General features: G+C 39.9%; 1 protein-coding gene and 1 pseudogene across 3 annotated transcripts in view; one reads left to right on the top strand and one right to left on the bottom strand.

Moving 5' to 3' along the window:
* Positions 1 to 4,084: 4,084 nt before the first annotated feature.
* CAB39L (calcium binding protein 39 like) overlaps positions 4,085 to 22,523 on the bottom strand; it is a 99,316-nt gene continuing 80,877 nt past the window's right edge. For all 3 annotated transcript variants that reach the window (XM_088469118.1, XM_088469116.1, XM_088469117.1), the window contains exons 6-9: positions 16,929 to 16,988; positions 14,790 to 14,855; positions 9,876 to 10,019; positions 4,085 to 4,765 (exon numbers count right to left, since the gene is read on the bottom strand). In XM_088469118.1, the coding sequence (XP_088325244.1) occupies positions 4,586 to 4,765; positions 9,876 to 10,019; positions 14,790 to 14,855; positions 16,929 to 16,988 (450 nt within the window). In that variant the 3' untranslated portion in view covers positions 4,085 to 4,585. The remainder of the gene's footprint in view (positions 4,766 to 9,875; positions 10,020 to 14,789; positions 14,856 to 16,928; positions 16,989 to 22,523) is intronic.
* Positions 20,537 to 20,653, top strand: LOC148527300 (5S ribosomal RNA; annotated as a pseudogene).

Raw genomic sequence — 22,523 nt, 5'->3', positions numbered from 1 at the left:
CCGTAGTTTGGAATATTTGCATATCTTGGGAATGGGACCCAAATCTAAACACAGAATGCATTTATGTTTTATATACACCTTATACACAAAGCTTGAAGGTAATTTTATACTTTGTTTTTAATAATTTGTGCCTTAAACAAAGTTTGTGTACATTGAACCATCAAAAAGCAAAAGTGACACTATCTCAGAATATCTGGATATGGGGGACTCAACTTGAAAAAAAAAAATAATAATAATAATAATATATATATATATATATATATTCCAATATTCTTTCTAGAGCTTATATTACAGTCTTATTTATAATATTTATTATTTGTTTCCCATTTGTCGTATAAAATAACCAGCAAATTGAAAATATTTGGCAGTAAAAAAAAACCTATTATATGTTACTTTAAATTTTCCATTTTCCATGTTAGATTACTGGGTTGTGAAATGTGTCATAGCCATATAGACCTGTATGTAATGTTCATTCTAGCACCCTGCACCTGTCACCACCCATGCAGTTCCTCTATCCTACCTGGGGTGTTGCTCTCTCTGCTCTAGTGCTTCTAGTACACCGCTGATGCAACAAATCATTGAGATGCAGACCAGAATGTGCTAGAAGCACCAGAGCAGAGCGAGACACCCTAAGCAGGAAAGAGGAACTACACGGGTGGTGACAGATGCAGGGTGCTAGAATGAACACCACGTATGTGATTGCTTGCTAAAACACTGTGTAAAACAAAGTCCATGTATCACTTTACTACGCTCATTTCCATGTAATATCTAATATAACACACAATATATTTTAAGGTTGCAAGTAAGCATCACACAAGTGATCAGTAACCGTGCCTTTAATGTTTTGTAAATATAATCTTAAAGTACAAACTGATGATATACATTTATTTTATACACACAATAGTTTAAATAAGCAAATATTTAATAGGTTTCATCCCTTTTCTAAGGCGCAGAAGGTAGATCTGTATGCAGTACAGACATCTCACATTTGTGTAAGGGGCTGTTAGATTGCAATACAAAGTGCAGAGGTTTAAATGAGCAAAATCCAAGATTGCTGTAAAGGATTCTCCTTTTACATAGGGATGCGTTATGGTGCATGTCTGACGGTCATCATTTAACAATCAATGTCAGGAGAAACGTGTGAAAGTCTCTGTTGTTGTTGCTGCCATTAGAAATACATTGCACTGCAGGTTCCTTTAGCAGAGAGCATTACGACAGAGCTCTAAGCAGGATGAACATTTATTTTTAGAATCACATCACACTCCAAAAATAGTAACACGCATCCATTGGTAAGATTTTATTTTTCTATCAATGTACCTATTGCCCATGTGCAGTGGAGACTAAATCAATAACAGCAATTAATTCTAGGCTATGTGCAGAGATGTACACGTCAGTGAGAATTACAGTACCCCGACATCGCTCATTTCCCTGCACACCGCTATGGGGTACAAGGTGTAATGTGCCAGCATTCTGCCTGTTTTCTCCGGTATTTCACTGCCATCATGTAGAAGATGGATTTACTAGGAACCAGTCATGAAACCATCGTCCTACAGACTATATGTGGGAATGGGTGCAAGAACAACTGGCTCCTCTATGTCAAATCAAACAGAGGACAAAATGTCAGCACTTTCCTACTCCAGGCTTTACAGGATAAACTCAGATCACTTCTTTTGTCCTAAGAAAACTATAAGGACTCATCAATCAGAACCTCTTACACATTATCTGTGTTTTGGGGATTATGCTCCAAATGTCCTTTTCAGTGTATTCTATTTTTAAAAGAACAAACTGAAGTCTACTCTTATCCTCTGAGTCCTCCTGTAAAGAAGTGATGTTTTGCCCACTATCACTAGGGCATGTCACTGGATCCTGGTTACCAGACAGGCCCTGCTCTTCTCATGAATATTATCTATCACAAAATTCCTGTCTCCACTGTTTTAAAGGCAATAGGAACACTTTACAATTCAAGCTTCAGGGTGCATCAACACATTTAATAACTACCACATAAATGAGTGAGTCCTACAAGGCCCAAAAGCCATAGCTCTGACTAGAGCAATACATCTGCTGAAACTTGATCCCAATCAAAATCTTTTCTTTCTTATAGGCCACAAAGCCAGGTTAATCTAAATGTTACCACTACTCCATATAATGTATCAAGGTTGCTTGGTTCTTGCCCTTCCTGTGCCACCAGAAAGCACCAGCGAGGCATGCTTAGCCACGACAGGAGACCTTACTGAATTCTTGTATTACTGCTGTCATTGACATTTGGGGGCTTATGTAATATCATGCGAGCTGGCACCACTGTGGAAATTCATGCGAGTGTTCCTGTATTTTTAAAGCGGCAATCATTTTAAAAGCAAAACCAACTTGGTTTTGCATTTAAAATTATTGCCGCTTTAAAATACAAGAACACTCGCATGAATTCTCACAGCAGCGCCAGTGTGCACCATATTATATAAGCCTCTTGGAGTCATCTCCATCGTCTACCTAACAGACCGCACTGCTGCTTCCTCGTGTTCCATTGACCCTGATTGGCGTAGCAAAAAAAGCTCAACATCTCTGCTGTATGTAGTGCAGACATCTCTGCGAATCCAGGAGTAACACTACTATAGCAGACTATCACACACAACTCCCTGTACAAGAGTTCCTGTTTATTTTGGAACTGAAGCAAGAAGAACACAGCTCACACAAGTATAAGACACCCAGCCACTTGCCTATGTTCCTCAGTGTATATTATAAACCTAAGGCACCAGCTTCTTAGCTTTGTATCTGCTGACTTTTACACCATCTCATATTTTCAGTTTGACATGAAATGTATGACAGTGCATTCTCCCACCAGATGCTTTATCATACACTGCAACCACCTATAACCAGATATTAAATGGGGCAGCCAATAAGCACTGTATAGTTCCTGGTACCCATAAGTCTGCAGAGGAAAGATAGTCAAACACATCAAAAGGACAAATAAAAATCATTAAGAAGATAGACCAATAATATATTAAAATTATATTAATAATAATTCCTTTACAAAGCCAACTTCATTACCCACTTTGATATAAAAATAGAAAACAAGAGCTTGGTTTATGCCTTATGCTTTTAACGTCATAATAACTTGTATAGAACTGCTTATAATATGACGCGCAGGCAGCCACCTCCAGGGTGATTGCTGTGCAGACCGGACATCACTTCTCATGTAGACAGAAAAAGACAACACAGCTGGGCAATGTACGTGGGAACATCATTGCTAGGGTTCCACTGTATTACTATAAGCGACATGCGGGCAATACACAATGCAGAAACCTATGCTGAAAAAGTGCCTCTCTCACACACATTAATTATAATATATATATATATATATATATATATATATATATATATTTTTCACATATACACACACACACACACACACAATTAGCTGGTTATGTGTCGAATAAAATTCACTGGTGTTTTGCCCTCAGTAAGACAATCCTTTGCCATATAAAAGGCACAAGGCAGTATCAGTAATTATTCACATAGGGGGTGTATAATTCATTATAATAATCAATTTTTTCCTAATGGTCACTGGTTCAGAGTTTTATACACGCTATATTATATATATATATATATATATATATATATTTAGCATCATTTAGGTATTCTAGACTGTATAAGAGAACAGTGTCCACGTATAATGTTCCAAGGGACATTGGGTCCTATGTAAATACACCCTGATGGTCTGCAGCAGAATTATCTTAGTCTTGTGTGAATTCCCCACCAGTTGTGTCTTGTAATATGAGGGTCTTCATATACCAGAGATGGTGTTGAATTTATATTCTATAACCGTGTCACCCACACTCAGCTACGAAGAAGTAGTTACAGCAGCACTTTGACAGCATATGCCTGTGGTGTCCTGATAATGCAGTGACCATGGTGCCCTTTGGTGTACATAAAAGCTGTCATTGTCTTGACAATCATTTCACAATGACAAGTTAAGACATTCATGCGCATATAATTGTTACGAGAGGATTCTAGTGACAAATGCTCCGGTGCCGTGGCCTGTGCGGCAGGTGACAAATGAGGGACATGGCCTAAAATAAATAGGCTATAATTACTCATAGGAATTTATTAGGTCGCCAAGAACAAGTGGACCTCCATAAAACAATCTTAGAATTATACATATTTTACCCCCTCCAATAGAGGAGCCACTGTGGACAAAGTGCTATAGAACTGGTTTTCTCGCTCCTGAAACCAGTACGAGAGGGCTGAGAAGATCAACTCTCTCTTTCCTACAACTACAAGTTGGAAAATTAAAGAGAAAACTCCAGACTTCTAAACCAAATGAGTACTCAAGTCAAATCAGCAGTAGCAGCGACAGCCAGTACTTACAGTGATCGACACCTTGCACCCCAACTGCAAATTTCACATCCCCGCAGACCTGATTAAGAAGAACAATATTTTTTTTTTTATAAGTTTTAATATAAAACCTTTATACTCTTGGCAGCTAATAAACTAAACTGAAACAAAGACATAGGCACTGACAATGCCATGATGACCATTCTGTAAAACACTTTATTCAGATGACCGAGGGTGGACGCACAGTCAGAGATCTTCATGGGGTGGGTTTTTTCAAGTCCCGTATCTGTTTGATCAAGTAGTTCTTTTCATCTGAGAACTGTTCATCGTCCGTTCTCTCCTTCTGGAAGCTGCTCAGGAACTCAATTAGCTTGGTCTGGTTTTTTAACAGGATATCCACAATTGGCTGTGTTTTGTTTGGATTCGCTACAAATACCTAGGATGTAAGGCAAGACAGATGAGTAGTCTCCAGAACAGTATATTGCTACAATGCATTTGGTAAAGAAAAAGAATGGATTCTGCCACTACATTTGAAGGCACCTTTGCACTATTCCTGACTTGTGGAATTGTACATTTACATTGTAACGTAGATATTAAAGTAACTGCATAAATAATTTCTTATGATGTGTTTTCTACTTTAAATATAGTTTTCAACAGTATAGGTAATTTCTAATTAAATAATTTAAATAAAAAAATGTATAATGTTCAAAGAAAGTTCTAAAGTCTCTTGTAAAATTAATTTGTAATATATTTTTGAAGAGAACAATTTTTTGTTGCCTTTTATTTCTAACAATCAGTGGGTTTCCAAAATCTGATTTATTGCACGTTAAAGCCTGCGTTAGGATGGGCGTAATTAATAACATTCTAGGCATGTTCCTTTTATGTCACAGCAGACAGACAATGATCACTGTCTCAGTTTCCCAAGTCCTATGCTTGTATCAGGCATTTTGTTAATATAACAAAATGGACATAGGTTTTGATAAGCATTAAGGGGGAATTCAATTAGCCCCGATAATCTTTTGAGCTAATAAAATGGGACTTACTGCATCTTCTGCTTTTGGGCAATTCAATTTGATCCAGTTTTATTCGCCTGAAATATTAACTGTTTTCGGGTGAATACACACAGAATCCATGATAAGGTCACGGACCTAGGTGTTTTCGTGACCACGGGGCTGCTTTTCGGGGTTTATATTTCCCCTGCCTCATGCAGGTGAAAAAAAAAAAATCCCTGATGACTACTGGCTTCGGGGCTAATGGAACAGTCACCGTGGAATCAATTAGCCGCTGTAAGTTATCACGGATAATTGAATTCCTCCCATAAAAATAAACAAACAGAGAAGGCTTTCCGGAATATCTAATGTACGCCAAAACAACAGAAATGCCCACCAAGATGTTACTAAACAGTCAGGTGTGTTCCCAAACCTCATCTAAATGTACAATAATGTGAAGTAACCCAAACTCAAGTAGCTGATTACAACAAAAAAAATATGTTTTATAAACCTCATTAACTATCTCAAAGTAAACCATGTTATGCTTTAATAAAAGGTCAACGGAGGACACTGATGTTCTAAAACAAAATGCAGCACTGTCTAGGTCCATGCGAACAGAAACTATCCCTATACTAGGGATCTATAGAGGGCAGCTACAAGACAGGGACACCTGCTCGCTCTGTGTAAGCTGACGTATGGATGAAAGACTAATATGTCACAATTTTAGAGAGGAATAATCTGCATATTGAAGAGCAGATCTCTTTACTAGAAGCAAGAACAGAGAACTTGCAGAAGAGGTGCTAATGGGCATTCCTCTTAACCCCTCTGCTGCCAGTGGTCTGTGGCAAATTTGAATCTTTTTAGCTTTAGTCATTTTTTGTCATAATTGGTTTTGGGCACCTTTCTAGGTATAATGATATAATGGACTTGTTGACATACAGATCTATAATGAAGATCACCTTGGTCATTCTCTGGGGGCACAATTATGACTGCATGAGTTTTCCTTGTGTGTCTAATTAGCGACTGGGTGTCCGGGACGACATTCTGTTGCTTTATACATGTGAGCTGGGCATCTGCTGTATGCGCGTTATAGCAATGCAGGGGCACATACAGGTTCTCCTCCTAAGGGTGGGACCAGCCATGCAATAGAAACTACGTCATTGGACACCACAGGAAACAATATAACCACCTTTCCTTAGGACATCACTGCTGGTAATCGCACACAACATTGTGTGACTGGTTACTGATGCCTTTATCTCTGACATAGAATGAAATCCATGGGGTTCTTACCACATTCACCCTGCACACAGCTGTGTCCTCATACACCCTGGCCAGGTGCGACTCGGCCACACATCTTTCACTCAAAAAGTGTGTCCTACTCAGTAGTGTCATTTACTTTATTTGCCGGGGTGCTTGTTCTTACGCGCAGGTGGCACGCCCGTGGGCGGATGGGGGTGTGGCTTTGACCCGCGAAGCCACGCCAACTCATGGTTTACACTGTTGGCGGCGTGACCGCATGTCACCCCCCCGTCCCCAGCACTCAATGGCCAGGGGAAAGGCTAGGTGCTGCCCAGTAGCTGCTGTGCTGCTCCGCTGAGTTAACCTGGCTCAGCGCAGCAGCTGCTGAACAGGCAGCCAACAGCCTCTCACTGCAGTGTGGCTGCTTGGTGACACCATCCGAGGGGGCGACACCAAAATAGCAGACCAGCGCTGCTATTTTGGCGTCACCCCCTCGGATGGTGTCACCCGGTGCGGCCCGCACCCCCCTTGTGACGCCAGTGGTCCTACTCACACAAATAAAATTGTAAGCTACTAAACTACTTTGCTAGATTGCACAGTTCAATTTGATGTGGGACATTTATACATCTGTGTGGGATGTAGTTATGATCCCGGGTGTCGGGATGCCGACGCTCAGAATGCTGGTGCCGGAATTCTGACACTAATCAGAATCCCAGCGCCAGCATCCCAACCACTGGAATCACGATGGTAAGTATTGGGGTTAGGGGCAGGGTTAGGCACTAGGGGGAGGGTTAGGCTGCGTGTGTGGGGGGTTTAGGGGGTTAGTATACTTCTATGGTAGTGTCGGGATTGTAACCCAGTCAGGATGCCGGTGCCAGGACTCTGGGCGTTGGCATCCCATACCCAACCCATCTATGTTGCTTATGAATCTGTATATGAAGTGCGGTCGCAGCTTTTTCTCACGCCACGTTCCGTTGTGCTTAGTACTTTTTTTTTTAAACTAATTCCTGTGTGGAAGGTCGCGGCCCAGGGTCGATAGTACACTGAGCAGTGTTTTGCTGCGAATAAGACGCACAATTTAAAGAAAACTACGGTATGCTACACCTCTCGGAGCGGCTCAGTACCGCTGGGCTTCTCACACTGTATGGTGTATTGAGGCTAGGTGTATGAGAACACATCTGCATCTGAGTGTTGGGACTGCAAGCTATAGTGCAGCTTTTCATGGAAAATAAACCCTATTGTAATTACACTGCTTCTGACTAAATCAGTGGTTCCCAAACTTTTTCAGTTCAAAAGGCACCATTAGGGTCGCCATGATTTTTTTCTAGGTACCCCTAAGCCAAAATAATTACCAAGAGGTCCCTTTTATTAAAATAGTTGCGTAAAAATAATGTAATTGGTATTTACGGTAGGGCAGAAATACTTATTAACTTGCTCGCCCGTTATAGTTAAAATAGAAAATAAATGAAAAACATAAAATAAAAGCTTGGGCTGCTTAATGCAGCCCCCTGTTATAATGGTGATCAAGCTTCTGTCGGACCCCAACGAAACTAAAGTGCCCTCAGGCTGTGGGCGGGGTATAGGGAGAAGGACCGGAGCATCCTGGGATTGAAAGCGTTGCTGTTGGCGTCCTTTCCCCCAGGTCCCACCTACACCCCAATGGCTTCCTGTTGAGCCCTATGGACCCTGAAGAAGAAATAAAAAAACAATATCCACCAAAATGTGTCCTCCATGTATCTCTCATTGCAGCCCCCTCCTTCATGTGTCTCTCATTGCAGCCCCCTCCTCCATGTGTCTCATTGCAGCCCACTCCTTCATGTGTCTCTCATTGCAGGCCCCCCCATAGTTCCACTTCCGCCCTCTCATTGCTGCACCCTCCCTATAGTATAGTTATCGGTCATTGCAGGCCCCCCTATAGTTCCCTATGCTGCACCCTCCTTATAAAACACTTTGTGGCCCTCCCCCTCCCCCACACACACCATCCCAACTCTCTCATTGCAGCTCTCCCTATGTGGCCCCCTCCCTATAGTATAGCTATCTCTCCCCAAGCCCCCCTCCCCCTAACTTACCTTTAGTAGTGATTGCCAGCATAAACCCTCCCGCATCCTGTCACTGGCTCCCTGCACTGCTCCTCTCACCAAGCATCTCCAGCCGTGGATACAAATAATAAAAAAATCAGGCATCGTCTAGTCAGCCTCGTTAGGGCTACCGGCTGCGGCACCCCAGGGAGCAGTGTCGCACAGATTGGGAACCACTGGACTAAATCATTTGCGACTATGGCCTGGATTCAGAAAAGTACGCTATTCTGATGTTTACGCAGTTGAGCGATAATCGGCAATCTGTGCATTTGGGGGAGGTAATGGGGAATGGTGGCAAGGAACGCAAGCGTGTTAAGGCAGTTTCAGGTGCTTGTCTCACCCCGCACCTGCAATCCCGTACACGAGGAAAACATGGCTCTGGCATCTCAATTCCCACAGCCATTCTGCTGGACCATAGACTCACAGATCATTTGATCGTTGCAGCCCTGAGTGACCGATGCTGCGTCTTTGTAGGCAGATGCTTGGATGTGCCACAGGTGGGCATCTCAATACATCTTCCGGCGGCTGCAACATTTGCATATTTTTGAATAGCAGCTGCGTACACACTCGCATCAGTGACAGCATTAGCTACAGCTCCGAATCAGGCCCTACACGCATTAGTATTAAAGTATGACAAGTATAAAATCATATTTTTAATAGGAGAAAAGATGTACAGGAGTACAATTTAAATCTTATAGCAGCCCATATTATGGAACCAAAAAGACTCCCTGATATAAACATACATAAATCTATAAGGAGAGCACCTAATGAATTTTTGACAATGATTTGCTTGGGAACAATCAGGACCTATGTCACACATACAGGGAGGTGGAAGCGATCGGCACTGACTGTTTTCAGGGATGACCAATGAATTCAGTGTTACAGTAATTCCGGCAGTCATTATGTGAATGATCTATAATTCTGAATTATACACAGCGCACGTAAATGTTTTCTTAACTACACCATTTACTTCTGCATAGCATGAACAGGTCTCCACATATCTTGTGTGGATTACAACAGGGAGAACGGTACTGTGAATATCCCCCTATTTATCATTCCCAGTGCAGCACCTAAAAATAGATCCAAGTTATGTGCTTCCATTGCCTGTGACGTACATGGGACTTGGCCAGCTGCCTCATGCATATGGTCTGGTGCTCTCCAGTAACAGGTTTTCCATGCGTCTTTCTGCTGCCTGACACGACGCAGAGCTGCCACCGTTCACACAAAGTAGTTCACTCACCTTAAAGACGTGGAAAGCTTCAAACTGAATGTTGGGGCTCTTATCTCTAAGCAGATTCATCATAAGCTTCAGGTTCTCTGGTTTGCTGATGTACTTTGTCATGATGGAGAAGTTATGCCGGTCAAGGATCAGCTCACCCAGCAACTATAGAGGCAATTGGAAAACATGGCTTATCGGTCACTGTACATGTGACTGACTGACTGACTGACTGACTGACTGACTGACTGACACACACACACACACACACACACACACACACACACACACCATTCCCATGTAACCATAAAGTATTTTAAAACCACAAATTATAAATCAGCCTTCTCATAAAGTAATACTTGTACTTGAAATGCTGTTGTTCTAATACATGTGTCTCAAATGAATGTGTTGTCCTTTTCTATCACAATATGGCTGCTGTAACGTTGGATGTGCGCCATTCGCACTGCTCATGCTCCAGGACTACGCGCACGCAAATATGAGTGTGCAGAAGGATACATTCCAACCGCACCTACACTTATGGCTGAAAAGGCACAACGGGGCGTTCTCATGTAGTTAAAGATCATTGAGGGTGTGTTAATGTAACTACGGGCTATGTAGAGTTGGCTTTAAGCATAACCTGCTTGGAGACGTATCTTTTATCTTCTAGTGTGTGCAGGTGCCTTCTGAGAATGTGAGCCTTGACGTAGGGATGGACATTGGAAGCTCGGCATGAAATGGTTGCTGGCTTCTAGAATCAAACCTAGCCATCGCATCAAACCCAGCGATAGTTATACTGTGCGCTTGAGCAGAAGCGGTCAGAGCTTCACTCATGCGCACATCAGCTGAGCTGCCGACATCAATTCCAGGTGCCTGCAGCTGCATAGAAACAGCTAGGCATTGCAAAGCTGCATCTGATGGCTGGCAACCATTGAATACGGCAATTTGGAGGGAAAAAAGTACTTCCATCGAGTCTGGAACATCGATGGTCCAACCTTTGTATAGGGTAGGTGCACGTGTGCACTCATGATGATGACCAAGTGTATGAGTAGCAGGTGGGCACATCGCAAGATACATACAACTCTGCACATTGGCAAATATACACAACATATGCATAATTTTCAATCCAAACAATTAGGGGGGAATTCAATTCGGTGCGAGTTTGGTCCCGCAGGCGAATTCACAACAAATTTGCATTGCGAACTACATTTGTAATTCAATTCCAAACTCGCATTTCTTTTTCAGAGTAAATTTACCTGTTTTTGTCCGCACCCCCCTGAGCAGGTGAAAAGGTAGGGAAAATTTGTATTTCAAAAAGGTAAAAATGTCAGGACTTGCTTCAGAACCCCTTGGGCACCCCCTAATGACTAATTAGGCATTTGCAATTTTTCAGTTAGCTTAATTGGGCCAATAATCACATGTCATTTTTGGGGTGAAAAAAATAGTATCAAATTATCCCAAAATAAGCATTTTAACTAAATTTTGCCCCCCGTATATAATGAAAGTGTCTATTTCAATGAAAAATAATTGCTTTTTATCACTTTTTAAAGTTGCCTCAAATTACCCCAAAAGCATATTTTTCTACTTTTTTTTTTACATTATCCGTTTATAATTATTTTGTAATTAAACAAAATTCTACAGCTTTTTACATTTTACTTTAAAAAAAAAATAATAAAAAAATGTATAAATCAGCTACTTGACATCTTTTAAAAGCGTACAGTACTTTCCTTATGCCCACTTACAGTCTTCTATATGATTCTGCTTACGAAGTTGCCACTTTTGGAAATCCGGGAAGGTTTCCCCACTTTTTCATGCTATTTTCCCTGTATGCTTTTTGGACAAAATTGGCACATTCTCACAGCAAGTATTGTGAATTTCCATTTTTAACTGAATTGTGCGTATCTCGGGTGTGTGCATGAAGGCGAAATGTGCAAATTAGAAGATGTGTGCGAGTTTATCGCCTTTTGCAATCTCTCATCTAATTGAATTCTCCTTGAATGATAAAACCATGCATAAAGCAAACATCCTGGTTTCACTGGGCAGGTTTCAACTGGTTCACAAACGTTGCAAGATTGTGACTACAATATTTTAGGCAGGATATGGCTAAATAACTTGCAACCAGACAAGAGAGTCAGTGGTTGAGCTAGATCAGTGGTTCTCAAATTCGGTCCTAGATGGTAACAGCCAAAAGACAAGTTCAAAGAGTTCTCTTGTGGACGGTTTCTGTGCTTCCCAGGTCTTACATACAGCCATGGCCAAAAGTTTTGAGAATGACAAGTATTGGTTTTCACAAAGTTTGCTGCTTCAGTGTTTTTAGACCTTTTTGACAGATGTTACTATGGTATACTGAAGTAACATTACAAGCATTCCATAAGTGTCAAAGGCTTTTATTGACAATTACATTAAGTTTATGCAAAGAGTCAATATTTGCAGTGTTGACCTTTCTTTTTCCAAGACCTCTGCAATTCGCCCTGGCATGCTGTCAATCAACTTCTGGCCACATACTGAAAGATTGCCGCCCGTTCTTGCCTAATCAATGCTTGGAGTTTGTCAGAGTTTGTGGGTTTTTGTTTGTCCACCCGCCTCTTGAGGATTGACCACAAGTTTTCAATGGGATTAAGGTCTGGGGAGTTTACTGGCCATGGCCCCAAAATTTCAATGTTTTGTTCCCCGAGCCACTTAGTTATCACTTTTGCCTTATGGCAAGGTGCTCCATCATGTTGGAAAAGGCATTGTTCGTAACCAAACTGTCCTTGGATGGTTGGGAGAAGTTGCTCTTGGAGGATGTTTTGGTACCATTCTTTATTCATGGCTGTGTTCTTAGGCAAAATTGTGAGTGAGCCCACTCCCTTGGCTGAGAAGCAACCCCACACATGAATGGTCTCAGGATGCTTTACTGTTGGCATGACACAGGACTGATGGTAGCGTTAACCTTTCCTTCTCCAGACAAGCGTTTTTTCAGATGCCCCAAACAATCTGAAAGGGGATTCATTAGAGAAAATAACTTTACCCTAGTACTCAGCAGTCCAATCCCTGTACCTTTTGAAGAAAATCAAAGGACTGGGGCAAAGTTAATTTCTCTGATGAATCCCCTTTCAGATTGTTTGGGGCATCTGAAAAAACGCTTGTTTGGAGAAGGAAAGGTAAGCGCTACCATTAGTTCTGTGTCATGCAACAGTAAAACATCCTGAGACCATTCATGTGTGGGGTTGCTTCTCAGTCGATGGAGTGGGCGCACTCACAATTTTGCCTAAGAACACAAGAATAAAGAATGGTACCAAAACATCCTCCAAGAGCAACTTCTCCCAACCCTCCAAGAACAGTTTGGTGATGAACAATGCCTTTTTCAGCATGATAGTTATCACTTTTGCCTTATGGCAAGGTGCTCCAAGTGGCTCAGGGTTCAAAACATCGAAATTTTGGGTCCATGGCCATTAAACTCCCCAGACCTTAATCCCATTGAGAACTTGTGGTCAATCCTCAAGAGGCGGGTGGACAAACAAAAACCCACAAACTCTGACAAACTCCAAGCATTGATTAGGCAAGAATGGGCAGCCATGTCAGTATGTGGCCCAGAAGTTGATTGACAGCATGCCAGGGCGAATTGCAGAGGTTTTGAAAAAGAAGGGTCAACACTGCAAATATTGACTCTTTGCATAAACTTAATGTAATTGTCAATAAAAGCCTTTGACACTTATGAAATGCTTGTAATTTTACTTCAGTATACCATAGTAACATCTGACAAAAAGGTCTAAAAACACTGAAACAGCAAACTTTGTGAAAACCAATACTTGTGTCATTCTCAAAACTTTTGGCCATGGCTGTACAACAACTCTGTGCTTTGGCAGTGTGAATCATTTGGCCTGACTTTTGGTATTGTACAATTCCATTTTTCATGCAGTTTGAGCACTGTGCAGTACACCAGTTTGACAAAACCTCAGTCAAGTAAATCCTGACCATTGAACTTTACTACATATCTGACATTTTTCTAACCTCTACAGGGTAACACTGTGATGATAGCAGTGTCTAGGAATCTTATCACTTTTTTATAACTCTTCTTTTTCAATTCGAGCGGCAACAAAACTAAAACTAAATTCCTCTGCATTGACTAGAACGGCCTACAAGTTATTTGGTGTAATATGTATAATGCCAGCCCTCGCATGGAAGAGTTTTTAGACTATAACTGTATTTTCACTGACTGTCTCTAAACTATTACAGTTATGGCTGCTACAGCAACTTACAAACAGCAAAATATTTACAACAATGTAAACGTATTCTATTAGTATTAATATACATACACTGCTTTTATCTGCTATTTTGTGCTGATGTGCACAGTATTAACCATTATTTGCTTTATGACGGGTTTTAGTAAGTATAGGTATGATGTAGGTAATATTTGGCCCTCTAGCGAGTTTATCACCAGAGAAGAACTAGATTTGCAACTACCAATGGTCGATGAAAACAACTAACCAGGTAGCAGGACCAAAATCCAAGATCAACTACAGTACCCACCACCATAAAGCAAGGAAACACAAGTTTTGATAGGACATTTAAAGAAAATAGTGGAGAGAAAAACCAGTAAAGCAACCATGCTGCCTAAATTGCGCAGCCTGCTGAAGATTAGTGCCATACTAATATATACTATATAAGTAACTTCATAAATAAATAAATACATGGAGAATTACTCTGTTTGGGTGATTCTTTTTGTATTTTTCCAATTAAAATATACTGCATATATACTGTACATATAAAAAACAGGCAATTGGCCCCTCTAGTCTGCCCCATTTCTCAGTCAGAGGGGTCTTCCTGAGGAGGAGGAGAAGTGATCTATGTGTACTGAAATGGACATCACCATCATCTGAAGTAAACATGCTGGGGTTAATTTACCGATCTATACAGTTAGGCAGTATTAAACACTATTATAGTATATAATATGATTACCTTCAATGACTGTCTTTTTGTCACATAGTTCTCAGAGTGTAGAAGCTTTTCATAGTCATTAAATATCTAAACAAAATTGAAAGACAGATTATTAGTCGGTAATCACAGGCTAGGAGTGTACTGGGTCTGTACAGTGAAGGACATATCTGACATTGGTTCCACCAGTAGGTGCAGAAAGGTGGTGTTAATAAATGTTATCTGTGAAGCAATTGTCACATATCCTTTCAGTACCAGAGGTGTCACTGAGGAGCCCAGGCCATTGTTCACTACTGAGCTCTATATCGGCTTTACTAGGGCAGCTCTTTCCATTATACACCATGTCATTTTAGATTTTGTGTTTTTACTGGATACACAGTGCCATAGTTTAATAAATATGCTTTTTACATTTAAAAGGCATTCAATAAGAAAAACAAAAGCATTTTGTCAATATACTTGGCCATGACTCTTCCCTTAACAACTGTTATGGGGCCCATACATCAAGCATCTATCGGGCTAATTCCTAATTCTGCCAATGACTGGGTTGGGTGATTGGCAAAATCCAACATGTTGGACAATCTTGATTCGTGGTTTCCGACCAAAAATGATCGGAGCCAGCGACTTGAGGATTTTTAAAAATGTTGTATTTTGCTGATCCCCCGAAAAATCATTGATGTCCGCCGATCGGTTAATTTAGATCGCTACTTGGCGGATCAGATCAGCATCAGGAATTCGCCCGCTAGATGTATGGACCCCAATAAAAGTAAACCAGTAAAATATATCATACATTTTACTCTGTAACTTTTAACAAATTATATGGATACTATTTCTTTGTATGTTTTCTTTTTACATTTATTTTGTCTTTAAAATAAAGCCAAAAAACCCCACAAAAACTTAGAAAAAAAATTAAAAATAAATCATATGGGGAAAACAGTTTCTTTTTCAAAACTGCATGTGTTTTGCTATAAAACAGTCTTTGATGTGTCAAAGTTATTCTATATGTTGAGCATGTTTGCTTGTTTATGATGCAATTTTTTACGTTTGGTTTTGTAACATTTTATATGTAAATAGTGCCTACCTATATGCAGTTTAGATGGTTTTGTCCAAAGAACCTGTGATAAAATATATGTGGAATTCCATACACCTCAATCTGTAAATGATTTCAGGTCACTGAGGATTTGGGGGCAGCACAATAGTGTGAGGGGCACAGGCTACTAATTTACACTAGTGGTTATATTATTTCTTAGCATAAACAAGGTACCATTTCTCAGTGACTGATAGAATATGTTCTCACAAATATTTGTTCACCGCAAAATGTTTGTCTCTACTCGTGTGTGTCCTATAAGTTCTAGATTGTGGGACTGTAGATGGATGAAAATATGAAACTACTGTTAATGGTGTCATTGTAACACAGGTTCAGAATTCAGACGCCATTAATAGTAACTACTAAATATGGATTCATAACACACACTCATCATTAAACTGCACACCACAAAATAACAACTTCTGAATGGAATCTTCTGTCCCACAATATGCGTATTCTAAGTATATATGTACCCCTGCTATTTCCAGTAATTTTAGCCTCTATTTAAAAGTTCCTGTCACTAAAGTATGTGACACTGCAGCAACTAACCACCATATTCAACAAACGCCTCATTTGATTTATTATTAGTACAACCAGTTATTACGGTCCTGATTGTACGGAGTACAGGTAAGTACACAATATTATACATGTATGCAAAGATTGCATTGTTGGAGTAGTAAATAAGTACTCTGCATGCAAACTGTAACCAAATAACCTAAACTATAAGTTGCTGTATAAGTAGGAGCTACCTGCAAGAGGTAAAATGCTATCAGATATTTGGGAAAAGGCCTTTCCCTATGTACATTAGCCATCATAACCCCGCTGAAGGGCATTAGTGAATCTTTAACCCTTTCCTGCTGTGCCATCTATATATATATATATATATATATATATATATATATATTTACAATGATGTCAGGCAGGCCTTGTAATGAACAGTTAATATGTAGATCTGCACTTATGGTAATAGTACTTGCATTTATAAATGGAACAGATTGTTTTTCCCAAAGTTTATTTGACATTTATTTAAATTATTGAAGAACTCGTCCTGATTATGTAGTGCCATTAGCCACACTTACTGTATCGTAGTTCTGTTCTAGAAATTCAGCTACTGTCAGCTTGTGCCTTGTTAACAAGTCCTGAAAAAAAAGAAATGCAACATAAAACACTGAGGGGAGAATATATAGCAATAATTGCTTTAATATGTGGACTGATTATAGTCAAAGAGAACAATGCAGTTTCCTAGATATGAAAAAAAAATATATATTTATCCAGAAATGTATAAATTGAACCTTCTATTTAACAATCATTATTACTACAGACTTGTTCACTGTATTGTTTTAAATCTACACATATTGTATGTGCTGAAGTTGTGTCTGTATCTTGTGACGTGCACAGTGACCTTGGGTTGTCCACTCTTATGCCAGGTACACATTAGACTATATGTCGTCCGATCCCGCGGATAGGGGCGACATATCGAGCACATCGTCTATGTGTGCCCACTATGTGCATCCCCGCTGGCCAACATCGGGGTTGTTCCGTTGTCTGTGCATGGACGGACGACGGAGCGACTCAGCTGCCGGCATGGTGAATGGTGCTGGTGAACGTCATATCGGGCAGTTGGTCATCTGATTGTGTGTACAGAACGCCCGATATATCGTTCATGGGAACCATCGGCCGTTGCATCTGGCAGTTGGCAAGTGTGTACCCACCGTGAGGCCAATGCGAGATCATGCATTCACAGTGTACAGCGGTTCTCAACTCCAGTCTTCGAGTACCCCCAACAGGTCACGTTTTCTGGATTTCTTTAATCAAGCACAGATGAGTTGATCTATTTTCCTGTGTCAGTAATTATCCAACCTGCTTCCACAGACAGAAATCCTCAAACCATGAACTATTGGGGGTTGGAGTTGAGAACGACTGGCATAGAACACAATAACAATCACAATGGTAACCAATGATGCATTCCAGTACAGTGGATTTTAGCATGTGTTAACATGTATAAAGGGAAGTTATTCTATGGGTTCATAATCTCTAGGTCACCATGTACATAACAAGTAACAGACTGAAGATCACCACATCTGGACTCTTATAAAGCAGTGAAAACAAGCCATTAGAATGGTGTCTCATGAGTAACAAAACACCAGAGTTCCCTAGCTCAATAAATGCAGAGTGTAATACATGATTCAGAAATCTACATAGATTGTTGTAGGCAGGAAAATATTACATTATCTGCAGCATTTATATGAGCTACAAATCGCTGGTGATTTCTTGCTTGTGCCAATAGAGCAAGCACTTCAGAGGATATTCCAGCCAATTGATCTACTCACCCAGAGCAACCCAGCCGAAAATAAAAATAGTTTTTTTGTACTCATTAGAATCAATTGGAAAAAAACCTTATCATTGAAGATGAAAACTGTAATGTGTCACATCAATCCAATTACCACTCCAACTAATTCAAATGTAATATGCAGTCTGTTTACAAATAGGACTTTGAGTTTAGTGTTGTCTAAATGGGCAGTAAATAACTAACAACCTTATTTCTCCATAAGAACTCTACCTATATATAATAATTAGATAATCTATAGATTACCTATGAGCCAATTAATCATGAAAAACAGCATTTGTCAAGCAAAAGATCCTAAAGCAGAGTACATACTGACAGATATATTGGCCGATCAATTGATCAGCCAATATATATGGTGCCGGTCGGCCAGTGAGTACCAGCGATATGTCTGAACGACATCGTTCACACATATATTGCGATGGCTGCGCAGCCCATGGATAGATATATCTGCAGACATATCTGTCAATCGGCAAATGCGGGGAGGGGGGCGGACCCACCCCCCAGCCAGTGGGACCCATGGCTGCTTGAAAGATGATGGTCGTTCAGTGTATATGAACGACCATAATCTACAGCTATATCTGCAGATCACTCAATCTGCAGATATATCTGCTAGGTGTGTACCCACCTTAAGAAACATTTCCCAGACGGTAGAATCCTTAAAAAAATACTGTCATAGGAGGCGTGTCTGACACCAAAGTCTTTCCGTATCAGTGTGAGAGGAGCTTCTCATCTCTACTTGATGCTATTACAGATTAAGTCTCCCATATCCAAAATGCTTGGGAGCAGAAGTATTTTAGTAAATCGGATTTTTACGTATTTTGAAATATTTGCATACCATAATGAGATATCTTGGGAATGGGACTAAAGTCTAAACACATAATATATTGCAAAAAACAGCTGGTAATTCAGAGGGTTAATACAATATAACTAGGTTCGTTTATAAAATAAATTGATTTTATTAAATGAAATACCAATAAAATCCAAATATGCATTGATCCTTATTTTCACATATTATATGTTTAAAACATTGTAAAAAATATATACATGAAAAATTAATGACAAATGGTCCTGTACCAGCATAGACAGTGATACCCAAATTGTACTGAAATGAGAATTTTATTAATTCCAAGTCTTGTAGCGTTTGCCAACTGCAAACAAGATCCAAACAGCGCAGGAGTCCTGTATGATTTGAACAGGCTTTGATGGAAACAATGTACCTGTAGTGTGTTTGCAGTTTAAATCACGGTGTCACTATTCGTGGCTCTCACCTGTGTAGAAGGGAGCCTGGATCTCCGTGTGAAGGCTGTGGTAGGCAGTAGAATCCCCAGTATGGTGAATGAGATCTCCGTTTGTTTGCTGCTTCCAGCAGCACCAAGATGTATACCGGCATTGCACCTTTGAAGCGCTGATTTGCAGGAGTCCAGACACAAGCGGTAATTCACTTCGTGTGAGTGCAGTTCAACCTAGGAGAGGGAACCGCTCACAAGCTGTTCTAGCTTCACTGGATTGGCAGAACGCTTCAGATTAGTTGAAAGGATAGACCGCAAGAGCCAATGAAATTCTGGCTGGGAGACTGTGGGGCTACGGAAGACAGGTGCATGAGGGGTGTGCCGGAATAGAGTAGCTCAACCTAGGAGAGGGAGCCGATCACCTCTTTACATGGATGAGGTGAACAAGCCCTCAGTCGGGCGAAACGCGCGTCCTCCCATATTTACTTTTGCACAGACATCCAGCCAGCACTTGGGTTGGATTCTCTCCGGATTCTGATAGCAGGAGCGGTATTGTATGTGCACCACTACACAGTAGGGTCTCTCTATTATACCATTGCATCGGCTCATGTGTAACACAATAGCGCTGTTGTGTACACCGTGCTTCCCACCTGAGCATACTGATACACATCCACAGAGACGTAATGTATAAATTTTTCTTCTGATATGTATCTTGTTTTATACATATGCTGAGTGGTGTGATCTGGACATAACAATCAATATTGTCCAGTTTTGTATTATTCAATACACGGTTGTGCTCCTAGCTTGTGAAATATGGTAATACAATTTGTTAAGACTATCTATCGTTTGAAGTACCCTGTTACAGGGCTCTTATGTATAGATGTTAAAATGTATGTTTTGCCTTGTTATGAAACTAATAGGCTGCATTAGCATATATTAACAACATGTGATATAACATGCAGATACAAAGACACAAATAGAGTCTGCTTGTGCATTCTTTATTTGATTATGATTATTTTCCAACAAATGGACTTTTAATATAATTAGTCCTACATGTATATATATATATATATATTGTTCTGATCCAGAAGTGTGTAATTTCTCCCTTAATATCTACAGCCATACATTACTTGATTGCCCAATCTCGTCTGATCTTGGAAGCTAAATTGTAATTGGCCTGATCAGTACTTGGAAGGTGACTTCCAGGGAAGACCAGGTGCTGTAGAAAAACATAGAATTGGGATTGTTTTTTCCACTTGGTCAGACAATTTTTATAATTAGTTAATTGTATTACTAATCAACAATATCCAATATGGGACTGTGCACATATAAATAATTCGCCTTCAGAAGGTTCTGTATCTGACATTTGTAACTTATATGATGGATACATACCATCTAATTTTAAATTAAAATTTTGGTACTTTATATTTTATTGATATTATTAAAAGTTATGTCTTAATTAAACTAGTTTTATATTGAAGAGTGCCCCAGACCATAGCCCTACTTTTCTCTCCATATTCCTTGAATGTTTTAAACATATAATATGTAAAAATAAGGATCAATGCAGATTTGAATTTTGTTGGTATTTCATTTAATAAAATCAATTTATTTTATAAACGAACCTAGTTATATTGTATTAACCCTCTGAATTACCAGCTGCTTTTTGCAATATATTATACATTTATTTTTGGGATTGACTACCCCAATCAGCTGGATTATTCAGGGTGTGGTATTTACTCATTAAGCGCCTAGGTATTTTTTCTTGTTGTAAAGTCTAAACACAGAATGCATTTATGTTTCATATACACAGGTTATTTTATACAATATTTGAATAGTTTGTGTACATTGAACTATCAGAAAGCAAAGGTGTCACTATCTCAGGCACGCTCAAAAAAATTCTGTATTTTGGAATATTTGGATATGGGAGACTCAACTAGAGGAGCCCAAACTTTCCACTATCTAAGTCATAGGCTGTGGCTTCTTGCTCACCTACATTTCCTCCTTACATCATAACATTGTCCCCAGTCACATGCAGCCCCAACCTCACTTATGGGCACCATCCACTAGACGATTTTATCCCTGTCCAACCTCTTAACGATTTTCCCTTGAAGTTTCCCTTGAAATTTGATCTTCCACTCTGAACAATTTGCAAACGATTTGCAAAAGATCTAACGATAAACTATGTTGTTTCAATCTGTGATTGAGAGCTTTCAGCTATAGTGGGCAGACAGTGGTTCATCGTTTGATCGTTTCAGCTTGAACGATGTGTAAATGATTTGTAAGCAATCAAGTGAAATTGACCTGCATGTTCAGTCGATGGAGGAGACGATCAAACGACCAGCGGGAGCGCGCATCGTACATCGTTAGAAACAATTACTGCACGATATGCAAACGATGTTCAGACGATGTTTGAAACGATTATCGAACGATTTTATCATTATCGTTCAACTTTATCGTCTAGTGGATACCCCCCTTTACACTATCCCATGGGGCCCTAGGCAACATACTAGGTTTGGTTCCCCCTTAATATGTGTCCAAATAAAAAAAAATTAGACACAACAAAAATGTAAACATTGAGACAGGTTACAGTACTCAGGGTCCCTCAGTGAACAATGGGCCCTAAGAGGTAGCCTACTTTGCCTAATGGATGGCCCGGCTATGGCATGAGTGTAAAGGTCATTTCCTTCCACAAGTCTAATGATCTATATTGAGAACATTGGGATAAACCAACTAGCTAATAAACATGATGCAAACAAATAGTCTTTACTAATTACGATACACTTGTCAAACAACTAAAAAAAAAAAAAAGAAAGAAAAAAAAAGTCGGAGTTATATTTTCTATTTACTCCTATTCCAGTATAAATTTTTGATGGGTATCAGGCATTTCAGTACTTTGTTGCCATAGCTATACCACAAATACAGCATAACTATAGAATTTTTGCAATAGTCAAAATGGTTACCGGTTATATATTAGTTTACATCCCTTTCTTTTAGTTAAGTATAGAGTCCTGTAAATCTAACTACTACCGAAGAATCCATCAATACTTTTGTTCCATTGGTGTACAGTCGCAGTAACGCACCACGAACATGCCTGTCAG

This window comes from Taudactylus pleione, unplaced genomic scaffold (genome assembly GCF_031769625.1).
Source record: "Taudactylus pleione unplaced genomic scaffold, aTauple2 ptg000089l, whole genome shotgun sequence".
Classification (NCBI taxonomy): domain Eukaryota; kingdom Metazoa; phylum Chordata; class Amphibia; order Anura; family Myobatrachidae; genus Taudactylus; species Taudactylus pleione.
The sequence above is the reverse complement of the archived record's forward strand: the minus strand, read 5'-3'. Positions and strand labels throughout refer to the sequence as shown.